This window comes from Schistocerca piceifrons, chromosome 11, assembly GCF_021461385.2.
Source record: "Schistocerca piceifrons isolate TAMUIC-IGC-003096 chromosome 11, iqSchPice1.1, whole genome shotgun sequence".
NCBI classification, from domain to species: domain Eukaryota; kingdom Metazoa; phylum Arthropoda; class Insecta; order Orthoptera; family Acrididae; genus Schistocerca; species Schistocerca piceifrons.
The window spans coordinates 93,443,024-93,462,321 of NC_060148.1; the positions used below are offsets into that span (position 1 = coordinate 93,443,024).

The 19,298-nt window shown below is 40.9% G+C and overlaps 1 protein-coding gene across 1 annotated transcript in view; it reads left to right on the forward strand.

Moving 5' to 3' along the window:
- The window catches only part of LOC124719741, a 100,396-nt gene that overhangs the window by 66,543 nt on the left and 14,555 nt on the right, over positions 1-19,298 (forward strand). The window contains exons 5-6 of the mRNA XM_047244943.1: positions 779-954; positions 18,182-18,375. Coding sequence (XP_047100899.1) covers positions 779-954; positions 18,182-18,375 — 370 coding nt within the window. The remainder of the gene's footprint in view (positions 1-778; positions 955-18,181; positions 18,376-19,298) is intronic.

The window sequence follows — 19,298 nt, forward strand, 5'->3', positions numbered from 1 at the left end:
AAATATTTTTGTTGTAGTAAAATAAATTACTCGTATTTTTTACAGATCAGCATCAGGGAAGGAAATTGGAGGCATAAAACACTTATGTGAATGTGGTCTGTTCTCTGACTTTTTTTCTAAGCTGTTCAGTCAGTGAGTCCAAAGAAAATGGTACCACAGTGAAATAGTGTTCCGTTTTTTATACTATTATAAATATTATTGTCAGTAACAAAATATTATAAATATCTCAATGATTTTTTGGGAAACGCTTTGACTAATGACCCTAATTGTGTGTAAGAATTTTGAGCTATCTCTCATTTATGGATCAGTTGCACTATGAGGGTGAAGGTAATGCTAACAATGCAGCCCGTTTAGGTGCACGGCTGTGTAAATGCCGTTGTAGGGAGAGAATTGTTTATGTTTGATAACACATTGCTACACACTTTCTTTGTGTGTATGTTGTAATAACTGCACAAAATTTAAAGTGTAGTCATGCACCGACAATAAATGTTATGTAATAGCGGTAGCTGTAAGTGTTAAGTTAAGAATACCTGCTGTTTGCAGTGTAGTCCGAGGTGCCTTGCCACGGTTCGCATGGCTCCTGCTCATAGGAGGTTTCAGTCCTCCCAGGGGCGTGGGTGTGTGTGTTGTCCTTAGCATAAATTAGTTAAATTAAGTACTGTGTAAGCCGAGGGACAGATTACCTCTGCAGTTTAGTCCCATAGGAACCTACCAAAAATTTTTCCTGCTGTTTGTGAATATCATGAAAGTAATCTGAACTATTTTCTGTGTGTCTCAGGGTGATCACACGAATGATCAGCAGCTCCATGTGTGGATTAAGGACATGGAGCATGTGAGAGACATGCTGCTCACCAAGTTAAGGGGTTGGGTGCGCGATGTGAGCTCACTCAGCGAGCAGATACCGAACTACAAGGTGGAAGCAGACCAGAAGAATCCTGGGAAGTATATACTCAGGTATAAGCCTGTGTGCTTTCAAACTCTTGTCGAACTCATTACATTTTAATTTCTCGCTAGAAAATATTGTTTAGTATTATAAAAGCTACTTCAATTGTTTAATTCAGGTTGGAGTATAAAAATGTGACTTATGGGTCAAAGTGAAGTAGATATTACAACAACTGCTCATGACAAAGTGCTCGAATTACGTATACTTTTCAGTTCTTTGGTTGGCCCTTTGTCTTAACATATTAGACAGCAGATGATCAAAGCAAACCTTTACAGTGAACAGTGTTACTACAATGACTACATAAAATACAGATGTTGATAGTTACTATACAAGATTTCTCAATTTGTGGTAACACTCATAAGTTGGGAAAAAATGTGGTACCTGACACTAAAACTGGGCATGACGCCACCACAGTGCTACGGTACAAAACTAGGCAACTGAGCACACATGACTGAAAAAACTCTGGATGTGCTGTAACTGTGGTTTGACATGTCTTTTTTCCATTTTTGGGAAATACTATTATTGACAATGTTATGATGATTTGAAAATGGGTCCAAAAATAGTCATTGAGTGATTTCTGCTTTCTGTTCAGTGAATTTTTCTGTCATTCAGTTTCTATTTTTGTCACTGGTAAATAGTTCTTAAAATAAAGCTGTTGAAGTAATAGTGCTAAATACTGTAAAATTAGCCCAGTAATATAATATTTCAATATTATAGATAGGGCAAAAGATTTGTTTACAGGTGTATTACTGAAAAGAAATAAGATAGGTTTGTTATTGTTTTATTGGGAATAGAGAAGGTTAAGTTAGTTAACAATAATTTGGGTTAAATATTATTGTTTAAAATTATATTAAAGTAATACAGTGAATCAAAACACCTTAGAGTAAAAGATTACTGTGTCACTAAGTACAGTCTGATGTAATTACATTTTCCTTGAGATTTAGGAGTCTCAGTATTATCTTCAGTAATGACACAAGCTGAAGAAATGAATTACGATTAGTGCCACAGCGAGGAATTAAACCCAGGCTTCCTGCTCACTACACCGATGTGCTAACCATTACACCACCATAGCAGTGTCTCAAGCAAAATGTAATCCCAACAGATCAATAGATCCCCTAGGCCTGAGGTACAGGCTGGGGTGCTATTCCAACTGAGAGCCTGTGTAATACTGATGACTGAAGAAGGGAAAAATGGGGTGAAGGCATGAACTGAAGTTCACATTAGGGGTAGCACTGTACTAGCGTACTGCGTAGAACTGTGTTCGTCATCCTGCTACAGTGTTGTAATTATTAGAATATCTGCTTTGTAGGTAGGAGACCTGTTTCTAGTCCTGGCCCTGGCACAAATTTTAATTCATTTCTTCAGCTTCTATCATTGCCTAAGTACAATAATTTTGTCTAAAATTTATGGCGTTACTTCTCCAAATGTTTGGAGAATAAGGGTCCAAATAGCTTCACGGTAAATGATGACAGCCAGAACAGTTGCAGGATAAAGATTTATTAAAATTATTGACCACAGTTTTGGTATATCTAAATATATCTTCATCAGAAGTAAAATACACTAAAATCACATCCTGCAATGGAGATTCATAAAACAATTGTGCCAAAGGCATCATCAGTAGTTAAAACATCATCTCCATTTATACAACATGATTATGGACAGAGGGTCGATGTGAACACAGCTCAGCATCAGTACTTTGCCTATGAACTCTATGTATTTTACTTCTGATGAAGGTATATTTAGATATATTGAAACCGTGGTCAAGAATTTTAATAAATCTTTATCATGCAACTGTTTTGGCTGTCATCATTTACTGTGAAGAATTTCAACATTTACTGTTTCAGCCATGTTTAAAATCTTGGTCCAAATAGCGTTAACTCTAATTCTTCCCTTTGTTCCATATTCATATCTTTGGTGGGATCTCTCCTTCCTTCTTTCAAAATGTTGTTGTCTGTGTCGCAGACATCAAGGTCAGTAATAGGGATGTCAGTTGGAAGATGGGTGGCATGTTCGACTTTGCAATGATGTTTTTCCTGCAACAACAACTTCCAGGGTACCCCATTGCATGTTCTGCAAATTGCTTTCAACAGTTTCACAGGTGGGAACTGGCAAGAGGCCGAATTCTGAAGCCGTCCAGCCCCATTGCAGAGTACCTAGTGTGTGTGTGGTTTTTTTTTTTTTCCCCAATCTTCCACCCTCAAATACGTTCTCGGGGAATTCGGTTGAGCTGTTGCTTGTTTAGGAGACAATAAGGTGAGATTGAAAGACATTCTTGACACACAGTTTTCCAAGATACGAGAGCGAAACACTTTCAATAGTGTTGCGTCATCTTCTCAGTACAGGGCTGCTATGAACTTTTGTCCAGCCTCATCAATGTCAGCAGCAGTAGCAGTGGAAATGCTGAATACCTCTGCTGTTTTCCGCTGGTGGCTTTTCGTCTCCAGTGTCTTGAGGAGTTTCAGTTTACCTTTGTCGAAAAATGATGAACTCGTTTCTCAGCCACTGATGGCGTGTAGGAGCAGAATGTTGTCTTTTGATACTTGAGACAACTTGAAATTTAGGAGGCTGTAGACTGCGTCACTTCGTCTGCCTTTACCTGGGCGAAGCTAAAACCTGTTGGGGGACAATGGGGCTGAAGCAGTCATAAGGGCGGCATGCTCCCGAACGACTGGGCAGGGTCAGCAGTCGCGGCCACACCTGCAGTGTTGGTGTACTCAGCGGCTTGCTTAACACTGAAGCGCTCACCCTGAAGTTGTGCAATCAATAAACAAATGAGGCACTGTTTATTTTATTCGTTCGATGGAAATGAACCTTTTGCCACGGTCGCTCACATTGTTTCCATAAATGTAATGGTCGGCACAGTTCTTTTGGTAACTGCCCAGCCAGTCATTGACGAGCTTTGTAATTGTGGAAGAAAACAGTTCCCTTTGATCACATGCCACTCTATGCAACAGAAATCCTCCATCTACTATGAACTATGCCTTTTTGAAGTGAACTGAGTCTTTAAAGGCATCAAACAACTTGCAAAACACGGGTTTCTGTGTCTTTTGCATACTTTCGTAGGCAGAGACAAAGTGTACTGAAAAGTAAATTAACAAGAGTGAGCTGTGAACTCTGGAAGAAAACATTCAGATGAAAGTACAAAGCTGACATTGGTTGTTAATCATGAGATTTGCTTATAATTGAATAATGACAAAACTTACATGCCAGCTTGTTTTATTATTGCCTTATTTGACTTTTTGAAAACACAATTCAAACTTCTACACCATCTCCACTGTAAAATTATACGTCAGATTGGTTGCATGTTTTATAGCAATGACATGAGTGTTATTCGAAATGAAAGTAGAAAAAATTAATCAAATACCCAAGTTTTGGTACTCTATCGATCTAAATTCAATTCTCTACCTTCTGACAACCTTGGCTTTTTTTGATTAAACGTTCAGTTTCTAAGGAATTAAAAAAAAAAAAGAAAAGAAACAGGAAAAGTCTGAAATTTTAGGGGTTTTCTTTTTGTTAAGGCTGAAGTTCCATTTGAAATTTGCACAAATTCAGCTACTGGTATCAGAGGCCTACTTGAATGATAAAACAGTTTCAAGAATTCCACTAATTGTTGGGAAGCAACCTTCTTGTTGGGGCTACTTTTGCCAACTGACTAGGACTGTATTCAGTGGTACCAGGGTATAACATGTGCATGTTGAGCGGTCGAAGTGTTATTAATTCATCTGTGAGGGACATCAGCCATGAGGTGTTGCTCAGGAGGTGATGTGTTTTCACTCTGCAGGCAGTTACTGTGCTGAGATTAGAAGTGAACAGTGTTTGCAACATTCATTCAAGGGTGTAACATCGAAAAATCGAAAGTGATGTGCATATCAAAACATGAGAAACACTTGAAGATAACTGTTGACAATTGGGAACTGGAAGATGTGAATCAGTTCAAGTACCTAGAAGTTTTATCATGAAGGATGCCCACTGCACCAACGAAATCCGAGCAAGAATCGCCATGGCCAAAGCTGCTTTCAACAAGAAGAGATCTCTGCTGACCAGCAAGTTGAGTATGGCATTGAGGAAAAAACTGATAAAGTGCTACATTTGGGGCATTGCACTGTATGGAGCAGAGACATGGACCGTGAGAAAGAAGGAGAAAAAATACTTAGAGAGCTTTGAAATGTGGTGCTGGAGGAGAATGGAAAAGATCAAGTGGACAGATCACATAAAAAATGACGATGTACTGCGAAGAGTAGGAGAGAAGTGAAGTATTCTGCATGCAATTCTTCAGAGAAAGGCCATCCGGATTGGACATGTACTTACACATGAGGGACTCATACATGATGTCATCGAAGGGAAACTCAGAGGAAACGCAGGAGGAGGAAGAAGAAGAATTCAACATCTGGACGACATGAAAGATGGAAGGAGATACAACAGACTGAAGGAAGAAGCTGAAGACAGGGAACAGTGGAATCAGAAATTCTCCGTACGAAGACACAGACCTGCCACTACTTAGAATATTACATAATAATTACCATGCTCCGCCAATGACCACCATTGCACAGTTTCAGAGACTTGTTTAGGGACACACTGTGGATGTGCGGGAAGCCAGATGGACGTACTGACTCACTGCTGCCGTGTCGGGTACAATACCTCACTGGTGTGTTGCTGCTTTCAACAGAGGTCTATGGAACATTCCTATATTTGTAGACCGGGTTCTGTACATCCGTGTAGTACAGATGCACATCAGACCACTGTGCCAACTGTGGCGGCTGACTCGGGATCATCCAGGGACGAAATCTGGGCACGTGTTGCACCAGCTGTCTCATCAGGGACCACAGGGAATATTCTGCTTGCAGCAGGACTAAGAATACATGTGAATCTGGCCAGGCTACCACAGACATCACGACACCACCAGGCACGGCTTCTCTGGTGGCCTGAAAGAGATGAGTGGAGAGTGAGATTGCATTCTGTGGCCTTTACTGATGTGAGTATGTTTTGTCTGCATGCAAGTGATGGACTTGCACACCTATAGCGTAGACCTCGTGCACTGCCTGCTCCAGTGTGGATTCGCCCACGGCAATGGGTCTCAACTCAGTGTTCATTCTGGGGGGGGAATGAGGGGTTGTGAAACAGGGGTGGGGGCATGTGTTACAACTCACTGTCACATTAGGTGTTCCTGTATGTAAAATAACCAGTGTCTGCTACGTTGCACATGCTGTTGTGCAATACTACTGCCATTTCCATTTCCTTGACAGGGGGAAACATTCCACTTGGGAAAAATATATCTAAAAACAAAGATGATGTAACTTACCAAACGAAAGCATTGGCATGTTGATAGACACACAAACAAACACAAACACATACACAAAATTCAAGCTTTTGCAACCAATGGTTGCTTCGTCAGGAAAGAGGAAAGGAGAGGGAAAGATGAAAGGATGTGGGTTTTAAGGGAGAGGGTAAGAGTCATTCCAACCCCGGGAGTGGAAAGACTTACCTTGGGGGAAAAAAGGACAGGTATACACTCGCGCACACACACACACACACACACACACACACACACACACACACACACACACACACACATCCATCCACACATATATGGACACAAGCAGACATTTGTAAAGTCAAAGAGTTTAGGCAGAGATCTCTTTGTCTTTACAAATGTCTGCTTGTGTCTGTATATGTGCGGATGGATATGTTTGTGTGTGCGAGTGTATACCTGTCCTTTTTTCCCCCTAAAGTAACTCTTTCTGCTCCTTACCCTCTCCCTGAAAACCAACATCCTTTTGTCTTTCCCTCTCCTTCCCTCTTTCCTGACGAAGCAACCGTTGGTTGCGAAAGCTTGAATTTTGTGTATGTGTTTGTGTTTGTTTGTGTGTCTATCATGATAGACACACAAACAAACACAAACACATACACAAAATTCGTTTGGTAAGTTACATCATCTTTGTTTACATATGTATATAAAGACAACCCCAAAACCACTGCCCGAACAGCTTCTGAAAGTCCAACAGTACCAATCAGCCGCTGTGTCATCCTCAGCCCTTAGGCATCACCGGATGTGGGTATGGAGGGGCATGTGGTCAGCACATTGCTCTCCTGGCCATTATCAGTTTTTGTGACTAGTGCCACTACTTCTGAATCGAATAGCTCCTCGATTGGCTGCACAAGAGCTGAGTGCCCTCTGCTTGCTGACAGCACTCGGCAGACCTGAACGGAGATCCATCCGAGTGCTAGCTGAGCCCGACAGTGTTTACCTTCGGTAATCTGACGGGAACCGGTGTTATTAATGCGCCGAGGCCATTGGCAAGCAAGACGATACATGTCCACATACGGATGCTGCCACTAACATGCTGTTTTTAGTGTGCAGCCACTGTCCAACAAGACCACCAGATGTCTCTACATTTGGACATGTATGCAGGGTGTATACGACGCGGGACAACCGGGGAATTTGGGAACAACCTGGGAATTTTTTCATCTGGGAGAAAACCGGGAAAATCCTGGAATTTTTCATTGTTTTTGTTTTCAGTTAGATTTTTCTAATTTTGACTCGTAAGAACCAATATTCTAACAAAGGAAATAAACTGTTTACATTAGATTCGTATTTTACATAGAGTACTCTACTGCACTGGCTCGTTACTTAGCTTGCATTTATCGCAAATCTCTTGCCCAACGTAAAGTCCTGAGCGACAGGAAAAAAGTGCACGTGATCCCTGTATATAAGAAGGGTAGAAGGACGGATCCACAAAATTACAGACCAATATCCTTAACATTGGTTTGTTGCAGGATTCTTGAACATATTCTCAGTTCAAGTATAATGAATTTCCTTGAGACAGAGATGTTGCTGTCCAAGCATCAGCACGGCTTTAGAAAGCATCGCTCCTGCGAAATGCAACTTGACCTTTTTTCACGTGATATCTTGCGAACTGTGGATGAAGGGTATCAGACGGATGCCATATTCATTGACTTCTGAGAGTGTTTGACTCGGTGCCCCACTGCAGACTCCTAACTAAGGTACGAGCATGTGGGATTGGTTCCCAAGTATGTGAGTGGCTCGAAGACATATTAAGTAATAGAACCCAGTACATTGTCCTCGATGGTGAGTGTTCATCGGAGATGAGGGTATCGTCTGGAGTGCCCCAGGGAAGTGTGGTAGGTCCGCTGTTGTTTTCTATCTACATAAATGATCTTTTGGATAGAGTGGATAGCAATGTGCGGCTGTTTGCTGATGATGCTGTAGTGTACGGGAAGGTGTCATCGTTGAGTGACTGTTGGATGATACAAGATGACTTGGACAGGATTTGTGATTGGTATAAAGAATGGAAGCTAACTCAAAATATAGATAAATGTAAATTAATGCAGATGAATAGGAAAAAGAATCCCGTAATGTTTGAATACTCCAATAGTCGTGTAGCGCTTGACACAGTCATGTCGATTAAATATTTGGGCATAATATTGCAGAGCGATATGAAGTGGGACAAGCATGTAATGACAGTTGTGGGGAAGGTGGATAGTCGTCTTCGGTTCATTGGTAGAATTTTGGGAGGATATAAAACACTAATACGACTTATTCTTGAGTACTGCTCGAGTGTTTGGGATCCCTATCAGGTCGGATTGAGGGAGGACATAGAAGCAATTCAGAGGCGGGATGCTAGATTTGTTACTGGTAGGTTTGATCATCACGCGAGTGTTATGAAAATGCTTCATGAACTCGGGTGGGAGTCTCTAGAGGAAAGGAGGCGTTCTTTTCGTGAATTGCTACTGAGGAAATTTAGAGAACCAGCATTTGAGGCTGACTGCAGTGCAATTTTACTGCCGCCAACTTACATTTCTCAGAAAGACCACAAAGATAAGATAAGAGAGATTAGGGCTCGTACAGAGCCATATAGGCAGTCATTTTTATCCTCGTTCTGTTTGGGAGTGGAACAGGGAGAGAAGATGCTAGTTGTGGTACGAGGTACCCTCTGCCATGCACAGTATGGTGGATTGCGGAGTATGTATGTAGATGTAGATGTATGAGCAGTAGCGAGCGGACTCATGCACATGCGTGTTTGAGTCGCGTATGTGTAGTACCTTCTCCCACTTCTGGCTACAGAAGCGAGGCTGTCAGCTGGATGAGCAGTAGCAGCAAGCAGCGAGACGTTACCCAGAAAGATTTTAGTGGCACACCCAGGCAGTCAGATTCACACATCGTGCAACAGGCCCGGATCTTGGCGGGAGGGGACGGGAAGGGGGGGGGGGGGTGGACAATAATCAGTCCTGGGTGGCAGTTTCAGGGGGAGGGGGGAGGAGTGCCAAATTCATGTTCTTACAGGAAAAACCTTGTTTCACAAAGTGCCTAGCATCCAGCGTACGTTGGTCTAACGATTATTTGTATGATTCTGGAACCCATCCCTGTTGGTTTTTGAACATTTTTTGGGCGCATTCTGTTGATTTATGAATGAATCATAAGTTGATTTTTGAATGCGTGAAGGTGTCTGCCAGGGGAACCCCGTTGCATCTAGAAATAAACTTCCCTGTAGACGAGAGGGGACGGGGCTATACGAGCTGAGCAGAATAACGCCGACTGGCTGTGCAAATGATCAGTGTTGTTATAATTACCAGCAAAAGCCATAGATTCAGACTAACAGAGTAGAAATAAATGACTAACAGGTAAGAAAGATTACGTGTTATCTTCTCGGTGTACCCAAGAAAATTAAATTTTGACAGAAAAGTTCTGTCTAGAGTGCTTTACTGGTAAGGGCCAGTTGTACAGTCCACACTTAGTTTCTGTTCTGGGAGTCGCTCAGAAAACATGTTGTACGGACATGTAATAATGCCTAACCAGAGAATAAACGCGGAATAACTAAACAGGCGATTGTGGCACGGTTAGTGAAGTTAACCGGAGAATAAGTTTTGACACCGGCAGGAATAGTTACAGAATTAGTGATGACAAGATTGTTTGTTAGAACGAGGAAGGAGAAGAAATGGGGACATCACACAAATTATGGAAGAATATGACAATTCCAAATTTATATAAAAATTTCGTGCTACTACTTTTCAATCTCATCCTTGAAACCATTTCCTAACATAAAGCTTTTTGCTTGTAGTAGGCCTAATAGACATTTGATATTGGTACTTCATGAATTATATCCTGTCATGTCATAAAAATGACCATTAGTTCCAAAACAGTCTAGTTTATTTAGTGTGTATTGCAATTTCTGCAATGTTAGACAGGCCTATTTCGTTTTATCGAGCAGACAGTGACGCAATACACATAATCAGCTCGAGAAACCACAAGTTTTGAGTTGTTGTTGTTGTTGTTGTTGTTGTGGTCTTCAGTCCTGAGACTGGTTTGATGCAGCTCTCCATGCTACTCTATCGTGCGCAAGCTTCTTCATCTCCCAGTACCTACTGCAGCCTACATCCTTCTGAATCTGCTTAGTGTATTCATCTCTTGGTCTCCCTCTACGATTTTTGCCCTCCACGCTGCCCTCCAAATTGGTGATCCCTCGATGTCTCAGAACATGTCCTACCAGCCGGTCCCTTCTTCTAGTCAAGTTGTGCCACAAACTTCTCTTCTCCCCAATTCTATTCAATACCTCCTCATTAGTTATGTGATCTACCCCTCTAATCTTCAGCATTCTTCTGTAGTACCACATTTCGAAAGCTTCTATTCTTTTCTTGTCTATACTATTTATCGTCCATGTTTCACTTCCATACATGGCTACACTCCATACATTCAGAAACGACTTCCTGACACTTAAATCTATACTCGTTGTTAACAAATTTCTCTTCTTCAGAAACACTTTCCTTGTCATTGCCAGTCTACATCTTCTATCCTCTCTACTTTGACCATCGTCAGTTATTTTACTCCTCAAATAGCAAAACTCCTTCACTACTTTAAGTGTCTCATTTCCTAATCTAATTCCCTCAGCATTACCCAAATTAATTCAACAACATTCCATTATTCTCATTTTGTTTTTGTTGATGTTCACCTTATATCCTCCTTTCAAGACACTGTCCATTCCGTTCAGCTGCTCTTCCAAGTCCTTTGCTGTCTCTGACAGAATTACAATGTAATCGGCGAACCTCAAAGTTTTTATTTCTTCTCCATGGATTTTAATACCTACTCCGAACTTTTCTTTTGTTTCCTTTATTGCTTGCTCAATATACAGATTGAATAGCATCGGGGATTGGCTACAACCCTGTAACACTCCCTTCCCAACCACTGCTTCCCTTTTGTGCCCCTCGACTCTTATAACTGCCACCTGTTTTCTGTACAAATTGTAAATAGCCTTTCGCTCCCTGTATTTTACCCCTGCCACCTTCAGAATTTGAAAGTAAGTATTCCAGTCAATATTGTCAAAAACTTTTTCAAAGTCTACAAATGCTAGAAACGTAGGTTTGCCTTTCCTTAATCTTTCTTCTAAGACAAGTCGTAGGGTCAGTATTGCCTCACATTTTCCAACATTTCTACGGAATCCACACTCATTTTTCCAAGGTCGGCTTCTACCAGTTTTTCCATTCGTCTGTAAAGAATTCGCATTATTATTTTGCAGCTGTGACTTATTAAACTGATGGTTTGGTAATTTTCACATGTGTCAACACCTGCTTTCTTTGCGATTGGAATTATTATATTCTTCTTGAAGTCTGAGGGTATTTCGCCTGTATCATACATCTTGCTCACCAGATGGTAGAGTTTTGTCAGGACTGGCTCTCTCAATGACATTTCGTTTTCTTCATGTAGCAAAACGTTTGATAAACTTTGATGAGGTAATAGATTATTTCGCAGAAAGGAAAGCATGCCATGTAAAGCTGCAGCAAGATATAGAGAAAAAAATGGTATGCTTAAGGATTGAAGAAATGTGCACGGCCTTGCTTGTCTCTTTATCTTTATTGGTTTTATGTATCTTATATCTAATTTTGTCTCACACAAAACAGCAAGTTACTAGCTAATAGGCAATAAAGAGTGCAAATTTTCTGAAAAGTTCTTGTTTTTCCGGTTACAAATAATCCCATCCAGTATCAATTGCAAGTTTTTCCTTTTAAGAGGGGCGGGATGAAAGCGGGTCGACTGGGAGCAGGAAAGGCACCACAGAACATTTTAATTTCCACTGTTTTGAATATAGTTTAATGGCACCCATTACAAAATACACACGTTTGAATTCGACAGAGCGAAATACAGTGACGTGCGATAGAAAGGTGCTATGTGAAGAGGTGTGGCACTGCACTTTGGCACATTTAAGACTAAATAACATGTCTTACATTTCCTCAAAGACACATGTTTTATGTATTAGACTCTTTAGAAACAGATGTGTTACAAGATGAACATTTTTTGAAAAGTCAATTTAATTGTTGGCGTCCTACGTCAAACGCTGGCGGGAGGGAGGCGCTACTGACTACAATTGTTCCGGTTCGGAAATATCGTAGATCCTGGACTGATACACACTGATCTTGAGTTGTAATGGGGAGGTGGGTAGTCTCCACATGACACGTGTTTACGTTTAGTGATTTTTCTGTTTCCACTCTTTGTTTATTGCTCTCACGTCAAATGAAAACAAAACGGTTTTCTGTGGGCGGGAGCTATCAAATGAATTAAAATACATTTACATAATTATGCAAGGATTAAATAAGTTACTAGTTTCAGATTTTATTTTATTTTCATCTCTCTGACAGTCTAGTATAAATAGCCTTGCAGAACTATGAAGCTATTTTTATCAGTTTGCTATAGAAATTGAGGTTTTATTAGTCTTTTGCGCTGAGGCAGTCCATTTATTTGAAATGAAATGTTTAATTCCTCACTGTTGGCCTAGTTTCAACTGTTTGTTGCATTTCAAGTGCACATTTTCATCTTATAGCTTGTCTCGCATTATGCCATAATAAAGAACCAGACTTGAGAATAATACAGTACAGGTGCTCCAAGAAAATATTCATCCGAATCCAGATGTACGAATGTGCACTTTAAGCTGAATTATGCATTTTAGTATGATTCACGAAATTTCGATGCTCCTGAAGTATCCTCTTATGTCTTGTTTCTTTTATGACATAATGTAAGATCTTTTAATGTTTTACTCGTATGAACATACGGGCTTCCCGCATCCTCGCAGGTGCGCAAATGCGGTGATGCCTGTTATCTGGCATTCTGTACCAACTGCTGAAATGAACCCGTTTCTAACAGGTCGTGGGAAAATATTACGAATGGTGGATTAAAAAGCGTTACTTTCAAAGTAAGTTTCCTTTTCCTCTTACAAAAGATGAACTATTTGCGAGAATGTACGATGAAACCATTAACTTCTTCCTGTTTGTGTGTTCGTGCTACTAAACAGTGATGTTGCTATTCACTGACTACATCACGGATCTTATGCTCTGAATATCCGCCGTCATCACCTGGTGAGATCGCGTGACATGAGCTATGAGTGGCTGGCAATATCGATTTCAATGCTTCGGAAAGTAACACGCAGTGTTCGATGGAATTCAAATTTATACTTTCTTAATACAAAAATATGCAGCGTACACATTGCTGCACATTGCAGATCTTTTCAAAATGTGTTTTTTTCCCCCTTAAATTACGTTTTTTAAAGTGATGAGAAATTCTACCCTGGTATATAAAACCATGATTCAATGGTTTGATAAGTTTTACAGTTCCAAGGAAAAGTATACTGTCACTTAACATGAAAAAAGTGTATTATTACCTGGGAGAAAGTTTGTTTTTGACCCGGAAACCCAGGAAAAATCTGGGAATTTTTTTTCCTTGTCCGCGTATACACCCTGTGTATGTGGCCTGTTGAGGAGGGAACTTGCTCGTTCTCCATGGCTAGCCAGAACTGTTAACGAATTTGAACAAAAAGGTGCAAGATAATTGGAACAATTTAGCGCAAGATGCCATTCGGCACCTTTGTGAGTGTGTGTGTAAATACATACCAAACGGGTAGGAGTGTAAGCAATATGATGATGACATTGTTTGGGTGCCTTTTACTGTGACATGTGTGTTTAATTTGGTCTTAATTTGTTTTCATGTACTCCTACAATGACGACGTACGTGTCATCTAACTTGCCAATAAGAAGACGTACGTGTCACCTCGCTTGCCAATAACATGACCTTGTCCCTGAGGGTGTTGCAATTTTTCTGACTGTATAGATTGCCATTAGTTCAAATGTAATAGTACCCAGCTAACCACAAGTAATGAAAAATAATAATTCATCAAACAGAAGAACATAGCCAAATTTGCATAACGATGATAACAGTAGAAAAGTATGCTTTCGAAGGCATTCTGTGGCATCTAGCATTCTGTCGAACCCAGTATGCAAAATGTGGAGCTGTGCACCATAAATGACAGGTAGGGAATGGAGAAAGGAGGGATGGGAGAGAGAAAACACTGATATTGTGCATTATTAAAAAACAGTAAAGAAGTGTCTAAAAGACCTAATATAATTAATATGTCATTAATAAGCGAAACATACAAAGCATTTGACATTAATACATGACACTTCTTGTTGAAATTTATAAATAAATTATACAAGATGAGCACGGTTACCACTAGGAGGCAACTGAGATATGTAATGCTCATATGCGCTGGGCTCTGTCTGGTCACAGACCTGCTGACTCTCACAAGGCAACATTTCCAAGCATCAGTAAACCATCTTGATGAAACTTGGCGGGTGTGTAGAGGGAGCAAAATAAAGTAACACACAATTTTTTTGTGTGCCCCGTTTCAGTTTTATGTGTTAAAACATGCCCTAACAGCTAATGTAGCTTATTAGATTTGGGGGGGAATACCTCTGAAACAATGATACGTGGAAACTGTATAATCTACTTTTGTAATAATCTGAAATTTTGCAAAGTACCCCACCACCGTTAATGTATTTTGGAAAACGAATACTTTTGTGAGAAGATTTTTGTATCTAGTTGTGTTGAATGATTATAATCTCAATCTCCACTTGAGAAACAATATAATGAAGCTGCACTTAGTAGTAAATAATCAATCATCTTCACCAAGGCTTACCAATGTAAGAGATATGCTTCATACAAATTGGAATGTTCAGAGGGTCGTCTGTAACAATTTGAAATCCTGTTGAATTTTTTTCTGATACTGTGTTCACAGATGTATATATCATGTGAAGAAATTTTGTTCTTTTTATGTGCATGGTGTAAGAAAAGATTATAATTTAAGCATTTATTTGCAGATTTTTTGCATAGTAGTGACTACTATGTTTCAGTTAACAAAATACATGTATATGAAATGGTAGACTAAAAAACTAAAATACAAAAAAGAGAATGTAAAATAACAATTGAAAAGAAAAAAAACAAATGTAAGTAAAATAAATAACTAGACTAATGATGAATGTTTCTGGAGAAAAGAAATTTGCTAACATCGAGTATAGATTTAAGTGTCAGGAAGCCATTTCTGAAAGTATTTGTATGGAGTGTAGCCATGTATGGAAGTGAAAAGTGGACGATAAATAGTTTGGACAAGAAGAGAATAGAAGCTTTTGAAATGTGGTGCTACAGAAGAATGCTGAAGATTAGATGGGTAGACCACATAATTAATGAGGAAGTATTGAATAGAATTGGGGAGAACAGAAATTTGTAGCACAACTTGACTAGAAGAAGAGATCGGTTGGTAGGGCATACTCTGAGGCATCAAGGAATCACCAATTTAGTATTGGAGGGTAGCGTGGATGGTAAAAATTGTAGAGGGAGACCAAGAGATGAATACACTCAGCAGATTCAGAAGGATGTAGGTTGCAGTAGTTACTGGGAGATGAAGAAGCTTGCACAGGATAGAGTAGCATGGAGTGCTGCATCAGACCAGTCTCTGGACTGAAGACCACAACAACAACATGATGAATGTTCAGATATTTTAACTAGCTTTGTTGAAAATACTCTGACAGCACACTGTGTACGGTCTATTTTTCAAAAATGGTAATTCAGAAACCAGCTTTATTACACCTGAATGTATGTAGCTTGATTTAATTTATGCTGTAGCAAAAATTTTCATTTTTCAAAATACACTACTGGACATTAAAATTGCTACACCATGTAGATGACGGGCTGCAGATGTGAAATTTAACCAACAGGAAGAAGATGCTGTGATATGCATATGATTAGCTTTTCAGACCAGTCACACAAGGTTGGCACTGGTGGCGACACCTACAACGTGCTGACATGAGGAAAGTTTCCAACCGATTTCTCATACACAAACAGCAGTTGACCGGTGTTGCCTGGTGAAACATTGTTGTGATGCCTCATTCAAGGAGGAGAAATGCGTACCATCACGTTTCTGACTCTGATAAAGGTCGGATTGTAGCCTATCGCCATTTCGGTTTATGTTATCGCGACATTGCTGCTCGCGTTGGTCGAGATCCAATGACTGTTAACAGAATATGGAATCGGTGGGTTCAGGAGGGTAATACAGAATGCTGTGCTGGATCCCAATGGCCTCGTATCACTAGCAGTCGAGATGACAGGCATCTTATCTGCACGGCTGTAACGGATCGTGCAGCCACGTCTCGATCCCTGAGTCAATAGATGGGGACGTTTGCTAGACAACAACCATCTGCATGAACAGTTCGACAATGTTTGCAGCAGCAAGGACTATAAGCTCGGAGACTGTGGCTGCGGTTACCCTTGATGCTGCATCACAGACAGGAGCGCCTGCAATGGTGTACTCATTGACGAACCTGGGTGCAAGAATGGCAAAACGTCATTCTTTCGGATGAATTGAGGTTCTGTTTACAGCATCACGATGGTCACATCTGTGCTTGGCAACATCGTGGTTAACACACATTGGAAACGTGTATTCGTCACTCCATGCTGGCGTATCACCCGGCATAATGGTATGGGGTGCCATCGGTTACACATCTCGGTCACCCCTTGTTCGCATTGACGGTACTTTGAACAGTGGATGTTACATTTCATATGTGTTACGACTCGTGGCTCTACCCTACGTTTGATCCCTGTGAAATCCTACATTTCAGCAGGATAATGGACGATTGCATGTTGCAGGTCCTGTACGGGCCTTTCTGGATACAGAAAATGTTCAACTGCTGCCCTGGCAAGCACATTTTCCAGATCTCTCACCAATTGAAAATGTCTGGTCAATGGTGGCCGAGCAACTGGCTCATCACAATACGCCAGTCACTACTCTCAATGAACTGTGGTATCGTGTTGAAGCTGCATCAGCAGCTGTACCTGTACACACCATCCAAGCTCTGTTTGACTCAAAGCCCAGGCGTATCGAGGCCGTTATTATGGCCAGAGGTGGTGGTTCTGGGTACTGATTTCTCAGGATCTATGCACCAAAATTGCGTGTAATGGTGTTGAAGTATTTTGCGAAAGTTGAAATTATTACAAAATTCGATTACGCATCTTTCAAGAATATTAATTACATATCAACTTTTATAAGGGAAACATTTTTAATATGTCGTTGTTTTGAAGACATTTCCTCCAAACGTAATATCCCAAATTACTTTCTGGGGTGTGTACTACTCTTTAGAAGTGAAATTGGGCACAAACAAAAGATATGTATTGCATTATCTTGATTACTCTACACACTTCCCCCCCCCCCCCCCCTCCCTCCCGCCCCCCAATTTCATGTAGACTGCTCAGTGACACTTGGGAGTGCCCCCATGTCAGCCACACTGCTAGCGGGTGCAACCCTGCTGGGGCCGCGTTCTGCTGATGTGTGTGCAGCTGCAGCATGGCAGGTGGGTTGCTGCTGACTGCCCTTCCAGCAGGTCAAAAAAGTTCTACAAGTCTCTCTCTCCCTCCCTCTCTCTCTCTCCCTCTCTCTGCCCCCCCTCCCCCCACCCCTGTCTCTCTCTCTCTCTCTCTCTCTCTCTCTCTCTCTCTCTCTCTCTCTCTCTCTCTCTCTCTCTCTGTCTCCCACCTCTCCCTCACATACACACAATTTTCTTGTTGATACAGAATATACACTGGTACTGTCAACTTTTTAAATTTGTGAATGAACTAAATATTTTGAAGCTTCTGTTAGTGGAGGTAAGGCTCTGCATTACTAATTGTATAACATTGCTCTTTAGTGCAATTCATCACTAAACTTTTAGCTAAAAAAAAAGGCAAAGGTTCTGGGTTCGAATCCCAATCTTGCACATAGTTTTTACCTACCAGGAAGTTTCAAATCAGGGAACACTCCACTGCTGAGTGTAAATTCATTCTGGGTATTTTCACATTAAAGCATACAATGTCCACGATATAGCACGTCGACTTAATTTTTTTAAAATTTGAACCTAATCACTTGTATGTTACAGGCGTCCTGTACTGAATGAAGACCTTCTCACCTTCCACCAAGAGCACCCCTCCTTTCGCAGCAGCTTCACTGCGCTATGCGAGGAGCGACAGCCGGAGGCATCACAAATGTTCGGCCTCGCGGACGCACTGCACTCCCTCTATCGTTTCAACTTGTTCTACGAGATATTTACTTCAGGTGTTGGCAGAATTGTAGGTAAGTTTAATACTGGGACCCATCTACTACATGTTTATGTACTGACTACATCGACTCTAGTCTAATTTGAGGAATCAGGTTGAAAACTTCTGTGTATATCCAGTTATAGATCTCCCGTGATTTACAGTGCCGTGCAAAGTAGTTGCTTACGTCTTTCCATCGTCAGTTTTGCAACAGTTTCCATCTGGGTCTGTTATAAGATAAGAATGTATCGTCGACACCCATACTATATAATATACGAAACAACTACAGATACAAAATTTTGGAGTGTTTAGAGGAGGAAAAAAAAATTATGTGACAAAAATATCACAGGTGCATGGTGACACACTGCCTCAATGGCTACTTAGGAACATGGCTGGAAAGACTTAGTTTCTGCCCTTGACTCCACGTAAAAATAAAACCTAAATTCCCCCTCTCACTCTGTCGAAATCTTGAAATTTCACTGGGCTGGCGGACGCAATCTCGGCAAAACTTGACTGGAGATTGGATGGCACTCGGAATCATTACCGTCATTGGTGAATGACTAGGAGCTTTCCTAAAATTTGAATTTAGAATTTTGGTAAGGACACACTCTGCCTTCTGCCTCCAAGAACAGCAGTCTTACCGCAACCTCTTGGACCACGCAAGCGAAGATGGCTTCTGAACAGTGTTAACTGCCGCACACAGCTGGCGCACGTGCACACACGAGTATCGGCAGTTACTTGGTCAGATACAGGCAGTGATAGTTTTCCATGACATAGTTCAGGTTGAGCGCTGTATGTAACTTTGCGGAGTTAGTCGTCATTTCATTAGATGATCGAATTGGCTGTATGATTTGCAGCATGCATTTCGTATCTTTGAACGGTGTTTGCTCCTCACTTATGATTATCACATTCTGATATGCTTTACACTTGACCAATCGTGATATGCATTACGCGATCCCA